General features: G+C 38.0%; 1 protein-coding gene across 1 annotated transcript; it reads left to right on the forward strand.

The window, feature by feature from the left end:
* Positions 1 to 13933: 13933 nt before the first annotated feature.
* LOC141660793 (uncharacterized) lies at positions 13934 to 15974 on the forward strand. Its single transcript, XM_074467775.1, has 4 exons — positions 13934 to 14170; positions 14275 to 14419; positions 14572 to 14777; positions 14901 to 15974. Exons 1-4 carry the CDS (start codon positions 13934 to 13936, stop codon positions 15972 to 15974), a joined length of 1662 nt encoding a protein of 553 aa, XP_074323876.1.
* The last annotated feature ends 3604 nt before the right edge of the window (positions 15975 to 19578 follow it).

The raw sequence follows: 19578 nt of genomic DNA on the forward strand, positions 1-19578 counted from the left end.
CACTACTTCTCACTGCACTGGTCTCATGACTTTTGAGAGTCAAAGTTTCCTCACAAGGATTACTAAATCCAGACACTCATCTACCTCTCCTTTTTCCATGAAGGATCCTGCCTCTCTTACTCTCTGTTTTTCTCTCAATCTTTTCTCTCATTCTCACATGAAAGGCTCAATTGTTGTTTGACTTACAGAAATAAGAGATGGCTGAGAAGAGTTGTATGTGATCATATGATTAGGGGTAATCCATATAGGTCTAAACATACTCATTTCATCAGAAGAGTAAATACCAGTTTGAGATTGTAGGATGAATGAATCATCAGAAACACCTGTGACTAGGGTCACAGTTTGACTCACAAATTGCTCTGTGGTTTTGACAGTATGTTGTTCCTCACTTGAAGTGGGAACCTCCAGCTGAATTGGAGGGGATTTGACTGGGTTACTATCATGTACACCAGCCTCAAACCATTGTGTGTCTTGCAACACACTGGCACATAAATGTGCTATGCTTGCCCTTCTCATGACATCATCATGGGCAATTGTAATTCTAGCTTTGACTGCTAAGGCAACATTTTGCTAGAGTTATGAGGGGAGTTGTTCCTGTTTGAGGAACCTCCAATTGAATTGGAGAGGATTTGACTAGCTCCCCCTCAGGAGTACCATTCTCAAACCTTTTAGTCTGTGAATATTGTTTTGCACATGAAGGTGCATTAGAGATATTCATGGGATATTCAGCAAAAACTGATGAATTTCCCATATTTGTGGTGGTTCCTCTTCTCAAACAACAAAATAATCTGAAGAACATTATGAAATTGTTGTCCTTTTGTAAAACAGGTTTCCTTTGAGTGTCACCTGAGTGGGATTGTGTTTGAGTTTGTGTTTGCGTTATTGTGCCTGGATGAACTGCAGTTTGGTTTAGAAATGTTTTAGCTGCAGTTTAGCACAAATACATGTTGATGTCTGAGTAGATTGTGTTGGACCTGTAATGCATTGAACATATTTGTCTTTTTGGAATTTTAATTAGGAATATGCATTGATGTATACAGTTGCAAGCACTATGACAGGAAAAATAATAATGAATTGAGTTGTAAACACAAGGCAATCATGACATAAACAACAAACAACAAAAAACAAATTGATAGAGAAGAAGAGAATTTTCATTAATAAAAAAAATAGAGTACATTAAGATATAGATTACACCAAGTGAATCCTAATCCTAACTACTCTAGTTTTGGCTTCTTCTTCTCGGCCTCTATCCTCCTTTCCCGGTGCTGGTAAGCTCTGGACATGGAGTGTGCAAGAGAGATGATCTTCTCCTGCAACTCTAGAGCAGCAAGGCATTGCTGCTCAGCCACCCTAGCACGTCTCTCCTGCTCCAGAGAGACTTCTCCCTCAAAGAAAAGGAAGTTTATATGATCATCCCACGAGAGTTCGTCAAAGATATCAAGTGTAAAATCAAAGGGGCTGCAAACAACCCCCTTGGTACAGACACGAAGTCCGATAGGGTCAAAATAGACTTGGTTGTCATCCAAGTGATGAACGGGTTGATAAACTCCATTAAAAAGCTTGTTGAAGACTGCGACATCCATTGGAGAGAGAGAGAGAGTGAGATGAACAAGAAGTGAGTTTGAGATTAGGGTGTTTGATGAGAAAGAAAGTAGTAATGAATAATGAAGAGTGAAAGGTTTGATTTTATAGAGGGATAAAAGAGAGAAACCAAGAGACTCTTGAATTTCCTGGATAATAAGTGTAATAATCACACACGCATACTTTACGAGAAACTAGACAGTTAGAAATGACTAGTTACTATTCCCCATGCAAGTACTCAAGAATCTTAGTTCACTTTCTAGGATAACTATTTCCCATGCAAATAAACAAGTACTCCCTACACAAAAGGCGACCCCTCCTATCAGCAAAATATTACACTAGCTAACTCATCAAAACAAATACTGATAAGGAATTATTTTGAATAAATTCAAAACACATAATTAGCATATAGTCAAATAAATTCAACTATTATCAGCATTCTCAAAACATCACATATAATGTACCAGTCTACTTACATTTAGACTAACATATTCCACATTTTAAAAAAAATTGCACATAAGCAAGTAAATGTGTCAATAAGTCTGAGTAATTATAGACAAAGTATGTCAAAAGTATTTTGCTGAACATAATTTATGAATTAAATTATTTCAGTTTTTCATACTTTTTGCTCTTTTGAACTGTTATTTATGAACTTCATATATTTAGAATATGAATTAATAAATATTCAGTTTTCTTAGAATTTTGAGAAATTCCAAGTTAAAATATGTATCGAGAAGTCTGGGTATTTAAATTAAAAGTAAATGAAGTACATATCGAGAAGTCATTTTAAATTAATCTTTTAGAGAACTCAAATTTGACTTATCGAGATATCAAATAAATACCCAGTTTGTCCAAGAAGAGGACTGAACTAATTCTAACTTTTATTTGAATAAATTCAAAATAAGATTAGAATAAATTTTCAAAAGTATTTTACTGAAATAATTTATTAACTTAAATTATCTCAGTTCTGAGTTATTGATAAGTCAAAAATTGTACTTGTAGAGAACTCTGTGAATAAACACTACTAGAGAACTCTAGAAAGACTTTATCGATAAGTCATCTTAAAGCCTATCGATAAGTCACTCGAGAAGTCAATAAATTGACTTATCGAGGACTCACTCGAGAAGTTCTAAAATGACTTGTCGAGAAGTCAATTTATACTTATCGAGAACTCAGTTCTCTATTTACTTTTGGTTTATGTAATTCTGCCTTGTGTTAATTTTACATATTAAGAATGTAAATTAACAACTGAGCAGTTTACTTAGAATTTAAAAAATTCCAAGTTGAATTTGAATTTGAGATAAAAAATATGCAGAGATTTCTGAAATATTTATAATTCATATTTCAGTTAACTTCCAATAAAATCAAATTATTATTAATTTACTGGAGATTAGTCTGCTACAAAATATTAACTGAGTTATTGCCTTAGGATGAAGAATTAAGCATTCCAATTTCACCTACAAGTCTAGTGAAAGTTGCTTCATTCACAGGTTTAGTAAAAATGTCAGCCAATTGTTTTTCTATTGGTACAAAAATGAGCTCAATGGTACCATTTATAGCATGTTCTCTAATAAAATGGTACCTAACATCAATGTGCTTTGTCCTGGAATGATTAACCGGATTAGCTACTATAGATATAGCATTAGTATCGTCACACATAATAGGAATCTTGTGTAACACTAGGCCATAATCCATTAGCTGATTTATAATCCAAAGCACTTGAGCACAATAACTTCCTGCAGCTATGTATTCAGCTTCAGCTATAGAAGTTGATACAGATTGTTGTTTCTTGCTATACCGGGATACAAGTCTTTGTCCAAGAAATTGACAGCTTCCACTGGTAATCTTTCTGTCAACCCTGCATCCAGCAAAATCTGCATCTGTGTAACCAATAGCTTCAAAACCAGTTCCCTTAGGATACCATAATCCCAAGTTTGGAGTTCCCTTCAAGTATCTGAAAATCCTCTTTACAGCCATCAAATGTGATTCTTTTGAATTGGCTTGAAATCTTGCACATAGACATGTTGCAAACATGATGTCTGGTCTACTTGCTGTTAAATAAAGCAATTATCCAATCATCCCTCTATATCTTGAAATATCTACACTCTTGCCTTTCTTATCTTCATCCAACTTAGTAGCAGTAGATATAGGTGTAGATGCAGGTGAACAATCAACCATTCCAAACTTTTTCAATAGATCATTGATATATTTGGTTTGGCTGATGAAGATACCATCACTTCTTTGATTGATTTGAAGTCCAAGGAAGTAACTCAGTTCCCCCATCATACTCATTTCATATTCACTTTGCATAAGCTTGGAGAATCTTTGGCAAAGCTTCTCATTAGTAGAACCAAAGATGATATCATCCACATAAATCTGAACTAGGATCATATCTTCACCATGTTTTTTGTAAAAGAGAGTCTTGTATATGGTTCCTCTAGTAAAACCATGCTTCAGTAGGAAATCTGATAGTGTGTCATACCAAGCTCTAGGTTCCTGTTTTAGTCCATATAGAGCCTTGAGTAACTTGTACACAAAATTTGGAAATTTTAGAACTTCAAAGCCAGGTGGTTGTTGCACATAAACTTCTTCTTCTAGCTCACCATTCAGAAAGGCACTTTTGACATCCATTTGATACACTTTGAAGTTTGAATGTGCAGTAAATGCTAGGAAAATTTTTATAGCTTCCAGTCTTGCAACTGGAGCAAAATTTTCATCTTAATCAATTCCTTCTTCTTGTGAGTAGCCTTTTGCAACTAACCTTGCTTTGTTTCGAGTAACTATACCATTTTCATCCATCTTGTTCCTGAACACCCATTTTGTTCCAATGATGCTTCTATTATTTGGTACAGGAACTAATTTCAAGACTTTACTTCTTTTAAACTGATTCAGTTCTTCCTGCATGGCAGATATCCGGTCAGGATCCAGAAGAGCTTCATTAATTTTCTTAGGTTCTACTTGAGACAGATTACATGCATGTAGGCACTCATTAGCAGTTGCACTTCTGGTCCTCACACCAGCAGTAGGTTCACCAATAATTGCATCTCTAGTGTGACTCCTATCCCACTTCCTTGTATGAATTTGTTGACTGGTGCCTTCATTATTTTCTTTATTGTTGGTATGATTGCTGGATCCTTCTTCTCTTTCTCCCCCTGAGTTTGTGCTCTTAAATTCAGGTGTTTGAGACGAGTTTCCATTTTCATGATTTTCCTATTGAGTAGTCTCTTCATTTAACGTCTGATGTGCATCAACTTCAACTTCTCCATCAGAGTCACTATCTGTTGAGGTTTCAAATGCCAGGGCTTCAACTTCATTATCATCAAGGCATTTCAAGCCTGGACATTTGTCATCATCAAAGATCACATATGTGTTCTCCATAATCTTCTTTTGATTAGTCACATAAACTTTGTAGGTTGTTCTTTCCAGTGAATATCCCAAAAAATTGCTTCAAAAACCTTTGAGTCAAATTTTCCCACATATTCAGAGTTGTCTTTCAAAATATAACACTTGCTTCCAAACACATGAAAATGTTTTACAGTAGGCTTCCTCTTAGACATAATTGAGTCGGGTGACTTGCCATGTGCCTTGCTAATGAGATATCTGTTCTGAGTGTAATAAGCAGTGTTAACAGCCTCTTCCCAGAAACTTGTTGGCAACTTGGCATCTTGCAGCATTGTTCTGGCAGCTTCAACCAATGTTCTATTCTTTCTCTCAACTACTCCATTTTGTTGAGGTGTCCTGGCACCTAAGAATTCTTGAACAATGCCTTTGCCTTTGCAGAATTCACTTAATGTAACATTTCTGAATTCTGTTTCATTGTCACTTCTCAGTCTTTTCACACAGTTGTAATCTTCAGCCTATTTTTCTATCTTTTTGATGTGCTCAATTATGATGTGCGGAGTTTCATCTTTAGAGTACATGAACTCTACCCAAGTGTATCTTGAGAAATCATCCACCATCACAAGTGTATATCTATTCCTTGAAATTGATAAGACATTCACTGGCCCAAATAAGTCCATGTGAATAAGTTGCAAGGGTGCACTTATAGAATTCACAGTTTTTGACTTGTGACTAGATCTTTTCATCTTTCCTTTTTGACAAGCTTCACAAACTTCAACTTGAGAAAATTCCAGTTTGGGCATGTCTCTCACCAACTCCTTTTTGACTAAGTTGTTAATTGCCTTAAAATTCAAGTGAGACAGCTTCTTATGTCATAGCTTGCTTTGTTCTTCTGATGCCTTGGTGTAGAAGCAACAAATACCATCCTTATTTTTTGAGTCCAAGTCTGCAACAAACAAGCTTCCTTTCCTTGCTCCTTTCAGAGCAACTTCACCAGTTTTCTTGCTGATAAAAGTGCACTCTTCTTTATTGAATAAAACTTAAAAGCCTTTGTCTGCAAATTGGCTAACACTGAGAAGATTCACTTCAAGACCAGCTACTAGTGCTACATCATCAATGACAATATTTTCAGAAACAATCTTGCCATATCCAATTGTGAATCCTTTGTTGTTGTCTCCAAAGGTCACCAATGGGACAGCTTTCTCCTCAAACTGTGATAGCAGGGCCTTATCACCTGTCATATGTCTGGAGCATCCACTGTCAATGATCCATATGACTTTCTTCACTTTGCCCTGCACACAATGAGATTCAGGGATGTTTTGTGACCCAAGAAGTATTGGGTACTTTCTTTTTGTTAACTGATTTAGCAGAAGTAGAGTGAGTTGTTTCAGATAAAATAGAGTTCGATAATTGTTGTGCATTTTCCCTTTCTAATGTAGACTCAATTTCTGTTTCTTTAAGGTCTACTCTCAGTTTGTGGCAACTCTTCATCACTTTCAAGTTGCAAGGGATGCAGTCAAACTTATCACAGAATGAGTAGGGATCATTTAAATCCACTTCATTATATTTGCAAGCTCCTTCAATTGACTTATTAACAGCCTTTTTACAAAGGTGAGTTAGATGATTTACAAAGCTATATTTTTCACACTTCTTTCTAGGAGCATCTGCAACATAAGACAGATCATTGCTTTTGTTTATCCCTATTTTCCCATTTCTATTTTTCTTCTTCTTCCTTGCATCTTCAATATTTATTCCTTTGACAGGAGTCTTGGTGCTTTGATTTTCCAAGAGATTTTTCATCCATAGAAGATTTAGTTGAGTTTGCATTTTTCTTTTTATTATTCCCATCTGCAATTTCTTGCTTGATAATCAATTCTTCTTCACTGAAATCTACTTCACAAGCCTTGAACACAGGTAACCCAACCTTTTTCAGCATTGCTAGAATATTTTCATTCTATGTTGTTTTTTCTTTGTCCCTTATGTTCTTCTTTTTGCTGTTTAAAGCATCATACTCAAGACCAATAGCAATGTTTGCACATGGTTTGATTTTCTCATGGTACTGACCAACCAATTCAGATGCAATACTGAAGGACTTCAACTTTACTTCATTTTTCTCCAGTTTTTCCCTTAACACGGCCTCAATCTCATTTGCACACTTGAGCTTGTTCTTCAGATAACCATTTTCTTATTTCAAAGCTTCAAGCTCCATTGTCAATAATTTAGTTCCTTGTTTTTCCTTTTCAAGCTTCTCATTCAACTTTGTTAATCTGTGAACTTCTTCATTAGCAGCAACCATGCTTGTGTGGATGTGAAACATTTATGTGCTCATCTTCTCAATAATTTCCTTATATTGATTCACATTTAAATCAGTGGTGGTGAGAGTTGGTACCTGTGATTTAGATGATGATGATTCACCTTGCTCCAAGGCCATGAGTGCATAGTTTCCAAGTTCTTCATCTTCATCAATTTCATAGTCATCCCAACTTTTACCTTCTGCAATATAAGCTTTCCTTTGCTGTTTCTTCATAAGAGCTTCATACTTTGCTTCAAGTTCAAGATAAGCTTTATCTCTTGTTACCTTCCTGGGTTTCCTGCATTCTGTAGCAAAGTGGCCCAATTCATCACAATTGAAGCACCTTATCTTTGATCCGTTAACAGATTCAGTTTTATAGCCATTCTTTCTATCAGAATTATACTTCCCTTTTTTCCTTCCAGCTGTTGTCTTTGTTGAAAGACTGTCCTTTATTCTTAAAGTATCTTGGCTTCTTTACTCTAATATTAGAGAATTTCCTAGCCAAATAGGCCATTGACTTATCTAGCTCATCTAGTTCTTCAAGAGTATAGAACTTATCTTTTTCCAATTCCAGAATGACTTGTTCCTGTGAATCATTTGTTCTTTACTCACTTGTTGAGGCAACTGGAGTTTGAGATCTTGGTTCATCATTGGATGTTTGACTTTCATTTAAAATTAAAGCACTTGAACCATCCACAACATATCCCTAACCAGATCTCAATGATTGCCTTTGAATCATCTCTAGTTCATATGTTTTGAGAATTCCAAATAGAACTTCCAGAGTTATTCTTCTCAAGTCTCTCCCTTCCCTCATTGCTGAGATTTTCTGTTCCAAATGATCAGGGAGAGTAAGCAGGAACTTTAGATTCACTTCTTCAGCTTCATAGTATTTGTCATGAAGTTGCAAGTCATTTATCAGCTTATTGAATCTTTCAACCACATCAGTAATGCTTTCCTTTGGCTTAGCCATGAAACCCTTATACTGTGAAATCAATATCCTTCTTTGGTTTGACCTAACTTCTTCAGTTCCTTCACAGAGTATCTCAATCTTTTCCCATATTTGCTTGGCAGTATCACAGTTGACAATGTTGTTGTACATCACATTGTCAAGTGACTCAATCAATATTAATTGCAAACTACTATCTAGGGAGACTTTCTCTTTTTTAGGATCAGTATTCTCAGTAGGATCTTTTGGAGCATAAAGAGCTGGGATAATCCTGTCTCCATCTGTAAATTCCTCAATTTTAATCGTAGGAATGAAAGGTCCATCCTTGAGGATCTGAATGTAGAGTGGATTGGCCATCTTGATGAACAACATCATTTTCTTTTTCCAAAGAGTGTAGTTAGCTTTGTCAAAGGTAGGAATTTTGATACTACTGATTTTCTGTGTATTCATTCTTCCAAGATCTTAAATCTGTTTACTTCCAGATTCGGCTCTGATATCACTTGTTAGGAAATGAATAACACACAGAGGGGGGGTGAATGTGTTTTACTATTTTTGAACTTTTCTTGAATGTTTATGGTTGAACAAAGTAAATTAATTCTTGTAGTGAAATGGGTTCATGCAGAATTTAAACTTGCAGAAATATAAAGAACACAGATCTTCAAAACTCAGTTTTATATTAAAATTAAGACTCTTTTGCTACAAAATTTCTAGGCTCTTTATTGATAAAGAGCTTAGCTTCTTCTTGAGAGTGTTACAAGAAATTTGATCTAAATTGTTACCACTGACTTAGGACCAGTGTTAATTTTATAACTCAGTTAGCTGCTAGTTTACACAGTGTGTAATAAGACATGCAATTAGCTTTTCTAAACTGTCACTTGTCATTTCTATTTATAGAAAAGCAGATCTTCCATTTCTCTCTTAGCATATCTTTAGCATCACGTGTTTACTTTAATCTTCCTATGTCAGTTAATCTTTGTCATTGATCTTGCACATTCTTCAAGCTGCTTTTTGTAGACTTATCAATCAAGCTGTTGGATTGTTTGTTGATTTTTTATCTTGGATATTGAACTGATCTGCAACCTTGTACTTTGAGATTGTGCATTGAGATCTCTAGTTTAGGTATATAGAACACTTGACATCTTGATAAGTATATTGGCTTATCGAGATCTCTAGTACTCTATATTTAGTTTGGCTTGTAGAGCTCTTCAGTTCTCTATAAGAGAACTTTGGCTTGTCGAGATCTCTAGTCTTCACATCTTCACTTTGACTTATCGATAACTCTTAGTTCTCTAGTGGCTTCTTGACTTGTCGATTTCTCAGAGTTCTCTAGTCCAATTAACTTATCGAAATCTCAGAGTTCTCTAGTAAATTTTGACTTATCGATATCTCTGAGTTCTCTAGTGAATTTTGACTTATCGATATCTCTGAGTTCTCTAGTGGAACTTGACTTATCGATAACTCAGAGTTCTCTAATGAATGTAGACTTGTCGATAACTCTGAGTTCTCTAGTGAAGAAATGACTTGTCGATATCTCCAATCTTCATGTCTTCAATTTGGCTTGTCGATATCTTTCTGAGTTTTCTAGTAGCTTTCCTGACTTCTCGATAAGCCATTCTGAAGTTCTCGAATGACTTCTCTATAACATTAAATCTGTGACTTGTAGAAATCTTGACTTAGAGTATTTTTCTCCAAATAGATTTATTCAACTTCAAGCTTCTTCAAATTCTTCTGAGGCATGATCTTCTTGATCTTCTTCCAGAAAGAATCCTTAGGCTTGATACTGTTTTAGGAAAAAGACTTTAGTCTGCTCCTTTGCATTTTTACAGACTTTAAGTGTTACAAGTACAAAATGCAAATTAAGATAACAACACAACTTACTTAGGTTTGGCCCCATGTTTAACTGATTACCAAAAATAACAGTTCATTAATCTCCTCCTTAGATCAGATGTCCATCTGGCTTGCTTCATACTTTGATCAGAGACACTAATGATATTGTTATCTCTAGTGATCTTTGACATCATCACTTATATATTACAATATATATGGGCCTTCACTCCACGAAAAACCATCTTATATGGAGAACCGTTGAGAACAATTGATTCTATTATAGAATCTCATCACAAATTGTAAAATGTTATTTTAAAAAATATAAAATTCGATGCTAATCAAGAATAATAATTATATTTGAATATAATAAAAATTTAACAAATAAAATTTGAAAAAATGTTGATTTTAATTTTGATTCTACAGTGGAATAATTTTAAATTTGATTATACAGTGGAAAAATTATGTAACATTTGATTTTTAACTTGGTAATTAAATTTTATAGCTATATATGATGAAAATGGATATAAAATATATATTTTATATTATTTAAAAAATGGTTATCCACGATTATCTATATAAGAGGATTTTTCATGGAGCGTTATCCTTAATATATTCAGCTTATTTATAAATCAATAAGATGACAAGCTAATAGCTTGCTTCGAGTGTGATCATTAAAATTATAAGGATATTAATTTATACTTGAATCCCTTCCTTAATCACACCCTGTGACAACCTTAATTTTGATAATATTATTATTTAAAGGCATGATTCTCAAAACCATTAATTTTATCGATTAATCGCTAAAAAATACACTACTGATTCGATTTTAGAATTTGAATAAACACTGCATATTTTTCTTATATTAATATATCGAATTTAATAAATAAAATATTCTAAAAACTTTTAAATATATCCAATTAATTATTAAAAGTAATCACTAATTATATCCGATATTATAAGTGTCTCGATTAATTTCGAGTCTCATATTTTATCTTGACCACGAAAAATAAATTAACATCCCAAAATTAGGTGTCCGTAAATCATTTGTCGACTCGTACATGAGCTTTTGAGTGAGAAAAAATGTAAAAATATTAATATAAAATTCTGGTAAGAGTAACCGGTTTCTTGACGGATTCGGCCCAATCTGACTAAAGCCTTAAGGAGCTCGTCTTTTGTATCTTTTGAATAATGAAACACATTAAAATTTGAAATTTCAGTATTAAAACCGTGAAGAGCTAATCTTTTGTATTCTTTGATTTAAGAAATACATTGAAATTTGAAATTTATATATTAAAATTAAGAAATCAGTAACTCTACAAATTATAGTTATGAAGCATGCACTTTCAAAGATATTATATCAGTATTTTAACACTGTCGCTCGCTCGAAAGCGTATTTATGAATGGATCACATGCATTTATTTTTTAGGCATACTTTTGCATTTTGCATCCATAATAAATTGTGAGAATGTTGGGGGTAACATGAAATCGAACCTTATTCTTCCACGAGTTTAACTTAAGATACCATGTTAAGTGATCAGTTGCTCTAAAATTTCAAAATATCATAATAAAATTCTTTTGAAAATCTTATATTATGCCCAAAAATTGGTATAAACATTATTCGGGTCAAAATCAGATAGAGTGGTCAAAATTGAGATATGTATGCCTAAAATTAAGGAGAAGATAAGGCGAGTTTCCTTTCTGTAAAGGGAATAAGCGCGCCCTTTGAATAAGGGAAGGCGCGCCCTGTGTTTATGAAGGATTGTTGGTTAAATGCGTCTGAAGGTGCTGAAGGCGCGCCCTCATGAGATGAAGGAGGCGGGCCCTGTTGGTGTGAAAGAGACTTTGAGTAATTCTCTGAACAAGTCCCTCTCCTGTGGAAGATACAAGGGCGCGCCCTAAGTAGAAAAGATGGCTTGGATGAGATTTCAGCATGGATACTTAGATGGATTTTTTAGATGATTTAAGGAAGAAGGGGTCTATTATTACTAACCTATTTGTTGCAGGTACTCTATTGAACAACTCCTTCTTGTAATACAACAACAGGAAGGCGGTGTCCGTGGTCAGAGACCTACGAGGGTATTCCCGGATGGAAGGCCTCCTTCTGTAGTCAATGGGTGTCCTCATTGGGGATGTGGGGTAAATTCTAGTGTGTGCTTTGGGAGCTCTGTCTCTGTAGTCAACGAGTGTCCTCGTTAGGAGACTTCGGAGTATCCTGCACTTTGCACCCAAAATCTTGGGATCACTTATCTTGCAATCTGGTAGGGGTTCCTTATCCGAGGGACAAGGATGCGTCCAACATTTGGGGTGAGCCACGACTATACATACGTCCATGGATTAGAGAAACAGCTGGTAGCGGAGGGTTATCCTTGGCTAGGGAGATGCCTTATCCGTGAAGTCTCGAAGCTGCGGACGAGCCTTGGGCCTTTATGGTTGGGCCTCATCGGCGGACATTCCTAAAGCTAGTGGAAGACGGTTTCCAGTAGGTTTCCTACTGGGCCTCGGGATAAGAGATCTAAGCCCATTAGGTTTCTTGTTCCCCAAGAACTACGTTGGCTTGATTCCCTATAAATAGGGATACGTAGGCAAATTATAAGGGGTCAGAAGTGAGAGTCCAAAGGAGCCACCAGTAATCCTGAGAAATCTCATCCACCAATAATCACAAACACCAAACACTGTTCACAAAATCCGATGATTATTGTTCACGCTTTCCGAAGAAGAACCACCGTCACAGATCTTGTTTCCGGCTACGAACCTCGAACTTTGTTGATACCAAATTCCTCCGTCAACAAATTGGCGCAAGAAGGAGGGGCTAATCAAGATCTGCATCTAGGAGGAAAGATGTCTCAATATCGTGATGGAAGTTCTTATGATGGAGAAAGCTCTGAAGAAGGCTCTGAGCAGGGCTATGATGAACCCTACATTCCTACTTCGGTGGATCTTCCAACCCCGAATATCGGTGGCCAACCACCAGTCCTAATTAGCAATGCGGATTTGTAGTAACAGCTCTATCGCATGGGTGATGCCCTGAGTGGTTTCGACTCAAGGTTAAGCACGGTGGAACGGCGTAAGACAATGAGAGGCCTTCACCGTAACCGCATGGCTCATGCATCTGGGAAAGCTCCTATGACTGAGAAAAGCGCTCCGATTAGTCATGGCCAATCCAGAGGTGAACGTCTGGCAATAACACCACGACGCTTGAATTACTCCAATGATACTGGTCCGATCGTTAAACTTGTTGATGAAGATATTGATGGGTGAGAGGCGTCGCGGATAGATAACTAAGTGATTACTCACCCGCACCGATCCGGGAGAACTCTGGAGGAACGTCGGCAAGCGGAACTATGTCGGCAAATGAGTAACAAGGTTTTACTTCTCTGAAGGATCATTTGGGGATCCGTTTAGGAGATGATGATCTCAGGATGTTACTATTGGAATGGCAGAGAGATGCCGATCGCGAGGATATGACACCCCATGGTTCAACGCGTGTACTCCTGAATACCACTGAGAATCAAGAGCGGCACCGCGACCATGAGAGAGTTCCTGCTCGTGGGGTGATGCACCGGTATGGTCGGGATTATGGAAGTGATCATTGGAGAAGACCCCAATGGCGGGGAAGAGGCAAAGGCCGAGGTAGATACTTGGGTGGATATTACCGCAACAACTATCGTGGCTATAAGGATACCCACATGTATGACCAAGCTAGAAGAGATAATTATGCGAAAGATGACGGTCGTAGGGATATTCAGGCTTATAATCGTGAGATGGCTCAAGGTCGCGGCCGAGGACAAGGAGAAAATCTGGAAGGAGATCAAGGGTGAAACCAAGAGATAGTAGTGATACCTGGAGAGGGAGAAGTTGATGCCCAGAATACCAATCAACAACAGGCTCCTCCGGGGGGAAATCATTTGGTGTTACCTCCACCTAAACCTCAGGATCCACAACCCAATATGCACACTATTCCCGGCGTGGGACCCTTTAATGTGAACGATCTGAAGAAGCTGCTCAATCACTTGGAAGGAAGGGTAACATCAACGACTGAGATTCCTTCGCCATTCTCTGCGGATGTAAGGGAGGCTCAGTTATCGGCCGGATATTGTAATACAACTAGCGATCTCAGATTCCATGGAAGTTCAGATCCTGTGGAATTCTTGGGTCCATTCAATATAGAGATGGACGTGTATCAAGTTCCAGACTTGGCCTGATGCCGACTCTTGGTAGCAACTATCAGGGAAAGCGCTCAGCAATGGTTTCATAAGCTTAGACTGGGGTAATCACTTCCTGGGACCAGATGAAAACCTTATTTTTAACCAAGTTCCAAGCAGTTGTGCGATACGCTCCGTCTGTCACTACTCTAGCTAATGTCAAACAAATGGAGAACGAAAGCTTGACATCTTACTTTAAAAGGTTCAACGCCGAGTCTACCAGCGTAAGAGGTGCTTCGAACGAAGCTTTGAAAAGTTTTTTGATAGCAGGACTAAGGGTTGGCTCAGATTTCTGGAAATATATGCAGGGGAAAGATCGGCCAGTCTGGCAGATATCTTTGCTTTTGCAGAATTATTCAAGACCATAGAATAATCTTTGGCAGAGGTTCAACTAGCTTTGAAAACAAGCCAGAGGGGCAGGGCAAGAAAGATGGACAGATCTCCGAGCCCAAGATATCGAAGAAATAGTCGAAGCCCGAATCGGGTGAATGCTGCAACTGTAAGGAGGGAATGGAGCCCTCCCTCAAGCAATGACAAAAGAACTAGCGGGTACACCCCTTTAGCTGCATCGATTGAACACATCTTTGAGGTAAACAAGAACAGAGGACTTTTTAGAAAACTCGAGGCTCTATTGTCTTGGCAGAGCAAAGTTAAGAAGAAGTACTGTGAATTCCATTAGTCATCCGGATAAAACACCCATGAGTGTCGACAGCTAAAAGATGAAATCGAGACTCCAATCAAAGAAGGTTATCTCGGTGAATGGGTGGTAAAGGAAGTAATGAGGTATAAAAATGGTGCCGACAAAGCAAAGGAGGCAGGAGGTCATACCCCTCGGGGATCTAACAACGAAACTCTGGAAAAAAACAAGTTTGTCAGGGATGGCAGCATCCGAGCAATTTACGGAGGAGATTCTGGGATGGAATGCAGTAACAGATCCTTGGAAAGATATGCAAGGGAATCCCAGTTTAGGCCATTGACTCACGGCTACAAGGTAGAGACTCGGGCACCTAAAGTATTCAAGGGAGAATCCATGGATATTACCTTCAGAGAAGCAGATGCTAGGTGGGTACATCACCCCCATAATGACGCTCTAGTCATTTATCTCCAGATTGTGACTAAAAACGTCCACAGAACCTTTGTGGATAACGGGAGATCGGAAAACATCCTCTACTACGATACTTATAAGAAGATTGGTTTACCTGATCGAGATATGTCAGGGGAGGACTCTTGGGTATATGGTTTTACCGGTGAAGGAGTTAGAGTCATGGGATCAATTCGATTGTCGTGCACCCTGGGAGAAAGCCTACTGTCTGTAAAAAAGATGGTCAAGTTTAAGGTCCTAAATCAGGAATCATCCCACAATGTGTTACCGGGACGACCTTTTCTCATAGAAATGAGGGTCATCACTTTGATCCACCATCTCACAATCAAATTTCCAACCCCGAATGGGGTAGGCGGCATAAAAATCTCCCAATATGAATCCCGGGAATGTTACCGACAGGCCATGAGGAGTTTTAGAAGAAAGGTTGTCCGAGTCGGAGATGCCTCAGATGATGTGTTGGAAGGAAGCATCGAGCAACCAGTCGAGGAGATTCGTGTCCATTACTATATTGAACAAGAAGATGAATACTCTGCCAAGTTTCCTTCTGCAACGTTGTTCTTAGAAGACACTCTCAGGGTCGAAATATTGGAAGAAGAAGAGCCCCAAAGTGACCATATAATCCAAGCAAACTTCAATGGGAAGAGGCTCGAAGGGAGAATTGATGTTTTACAAATCCTCGAATAAACAGTGTTGTTAGGGCGAAATCACGCACTAATATTCACGCAAGTATACGCGTTCGCAAGTAATATAGAATACTTTCTAGTTCGTTCCCTCAGAGACTCAGACTAAGTTATTGTCTAATTAAACTCACTCACCAATGTATGATTACTTCTCAATGTTAAGATAATAACACTTAAAATTGTTGATTAAATATTAACTATAATTAACTACTTAATTAACCACTTAACTAACACTTCAACTTATCAATAATAAAATACTCATGAGATCACAACTTCATTATTACTTCCTTCTATAGCCATAGTTATTACCCTTAGCATGTGATAGTGATGATATTAATCGAATAACACGAAACTGATAAAAGCCAACTTTCATTGTACTAATACCATTCTACCAAACATCCACAATTAAGATAGAAGTTGAATAGTCATCAATTATGTTGAGTTCCTATATGTCTACAGAAATTGACAACACAACGATTTAAGCTCAAGTTATTCCTTTTGATTACATAGGGCAAATAAAACTGTTAGAGTTACCCACTAATCATGCACAACATACATGAACCTATGCTAGCATGGCAAGTTCTAAATCTCAAGATCCACCGTCGCTTCACAAGAGATTAACACCCTATCTTATATGTTCGCGACGCACATTAGACGAATACGCACAACCAATACTAGATATCATGCAATCATCACACACTAAAGTATTAAACAATTAACTAAAGAATTTCATAATAAATCCGTTGCAACCCCATGATCACGATTAGCCCATAATAGAACTTATCGCCATCATGGGTTCATATGAAATCATGATAACAAACACAAGAAAAAAATAACTAAACTAATTATATTAAAACAGAGTACGTCACAAGAATAAATAAGTCAAAGCAAGAAAACTAGCATCCAACGTTACAACGAAACAAGAATCACAAGAATATATGCTTCCTCTTCGCTACTGTGTGCTAAATCGGTCTTCTTCCTTATCTCCTTCGCTTCTTGCAAAACATAATCTAAAACATAATCTCCTCTTAATACTCTGTGAAAAACGTCTCAAATCTACATATAATAGTCCCATAAAACTCAGATTACATAGAAGTTGGAAGCCAAACAGAAGTAGAAGTCTAAAATAATATATCTTTTTCCCCGACCCTGCGCGGCCGCTCAGCATTTCTGCGCGGGCACGCAAGGCTGCTGCGCGGCCGCTCAGTATTGCTGCGCGGCCGCTCAGCATTGTTGCGCGGGCGCGCAGGACCCTTCTGGAAAAATTCCATGTTTGCTCCGTTCCTTCGCCGTAATCTGCCCGTTCTTTTCCTCTCGCAATGGTGAACACATGCCAAGGCTTATTCTTGATGATTCCTCCTCCGAAATGCAACTAATACCCTGAAATGCATAAACACTAGAAAAACGCATCAAATACACAAAATACTTGATTTCAAGACACCAATTTAAGCCATTTTAAGACGTTCTAAGTGGTATAAAATGCCACTTATCACACCCCCAAACTTAAATCAATGCTTGTCCTCAAGCGTCACAGACTCAAAAACAAATAAAAATATGCATGAATGCAATCTATATGAAAATGCAACGATCCCCCTTACTACAATTAACCAACCAAATTGTCACGTCTCAACGAATGCAGTTAGACACTAAAGATCAAGAAACTCATGCAAACGGACATACCGCCAGAAACGTGGTGTGTGCAAATGCTTAACAGATATGCTTTGGAACTAGACCAATTACTATGACTAGACTATCCTCAAGGCAATCCTACGATTATACAAAGAATAAAAATTCTAGGCACAAAGTGATATACAACACTACAAGAACTCTGGAGCTTACTACGGAATCGTGCTTTTTATTTACAACTCAAATGCTTATTTGACCATACAATGAGTGTGGTCCACAAAAGACTTATACAATGGTATCCATGTAACGAGCGTTAGGTTAGCGGATCCCAGACTCTAAAAGCCTTAGGTCACTAGGCACAAAGTCCCCTAAGAACTTAATAACTCGAATACCAAAGAGCCCACTCTTGATCAATTACGCAAATTTTTTTTTTTTTTTCTGAGCAAGTGCGTTTCGCTCCATCTTGCTCAACCCTAGACTACTCGCATAACATGCGAGCCGGCTACTAGCCATTTGACGCCTAGCCACAACTAGCAACAAATTCCATTTTTACTCCATTTTTTTTTTCTTTTTCATGCCTTTACCACTAAGAACCTATTATCAAATTCTAAGCATAATAAATAGATTATCCTGGAAAATAATCAGATCATAACAGCAATCTAGTCCTTAAGCATTCTCTAAGACTTAGTGACAATACAAGTGCTTCTAGCATGCATATCAACCTACACAACTTAATATCACTTTAATGCTATCACTACACTCGCATCAATATCACACTTCAGTCGATAAATCATTGCAAAAGGGATCATGGAATATGCATGAGCTATATGATTTGACAAACAACTAAAGCTATATAAAAAAACTATATGGCAAAAATTATGCAACTATATGAACTAACTATCATGAATATGCAGCTATATGACACACACAAAATATTCCTTAACTACCACCCCCAAACTTAAAATCTTCACTGTCCCTAGTGAAGGTAGTAGAAAGGAACACAGGGTATACCTACTCGGAGTCATCATCATCATCACCCTCAGTGGGAGGAGTATCAGGCGGCGGGTATGCAGAGTCCTCACCAAAAACTGGCCACTGGATATCAGCTCCAAGGCCTCGAAAAGCAGTCCCTAACGCAAGGGTGAGCTCCTGAGCAAACCTGCTCTGCGTCTCATACATGGCATCCATCCACCGTGAAAGCCTCCTATACTGGGCATCACCCATCCCAGCACCCTCCTGAGCTCTCGAAGAACTAGCCTCACCACGCCCTGGCCTGGCCATAGTAGCACCTCGTGCTGGACGCCCTCCTGGAAGACGATAACCCAGCCCATGCTCCTCAGGCTCACCACCGGTCCACTCCTGCATCCCATTCAGAGTGCCAGAATCTATCGGAGCTGCTGGAAACTGCAACTGCTCATGAGCCGGCCAGTTCACTCCTACTGCTCGGCATAGCTTCGTAACCGTGGATGCATAAGGGATGTTCATATGCTTTGCTCCCCTTAAAAACTTCAGAATTCCTTGGTAGATAAACTCACCAAGGTCCACATAGTATTCCTCATTCAGAATTCCCCACAACAACTGTGCTCTCTCAACTGTGACCTCGTGTGCATGTGAAGAAGGCAAAATATTAGCACATATAAATGCATTCCATGCACGGGCATACCTGTTCATGGCGATCGCCGGAAAGTGACGATACTCATTATTGGCTGGACTGCGGTTCCAAACTGTGCCTGGTCGACAGAGAGTCACACAAATCAAATCCAAGTCAAAATCCTCAGCAGTCTTTTCATTCCAGTTCTCCTCCTCGGGCTTCCTCTCTCGCTGTCCAATCACACGGCGAATCGCCGCAGGATGATAATCAACCGTCAGCCCACGAACTACAGAAAACCCATTCTTTTCAGCCTTCGCGTTCGCGTAGAACTCGCGAACAACACTCATTGGTACTGCTTCGGGTGACTCACAAAAAGCTATCCACCCCTTCT

The sequence above is a fragment of the Apium graveolens genome, chromosome 5 (assembly GCF_009905375.1).
Source record: "Apium graveolens cultivar Ventura chromosome 5, ASM990537v1, whole genome shotgun sequence".
NCBI lineage: Eukaryota > Viridiplantae > Streptophyta > Magnoliopsida > Apiales > Apiaceae > Apium > Apium graveolens.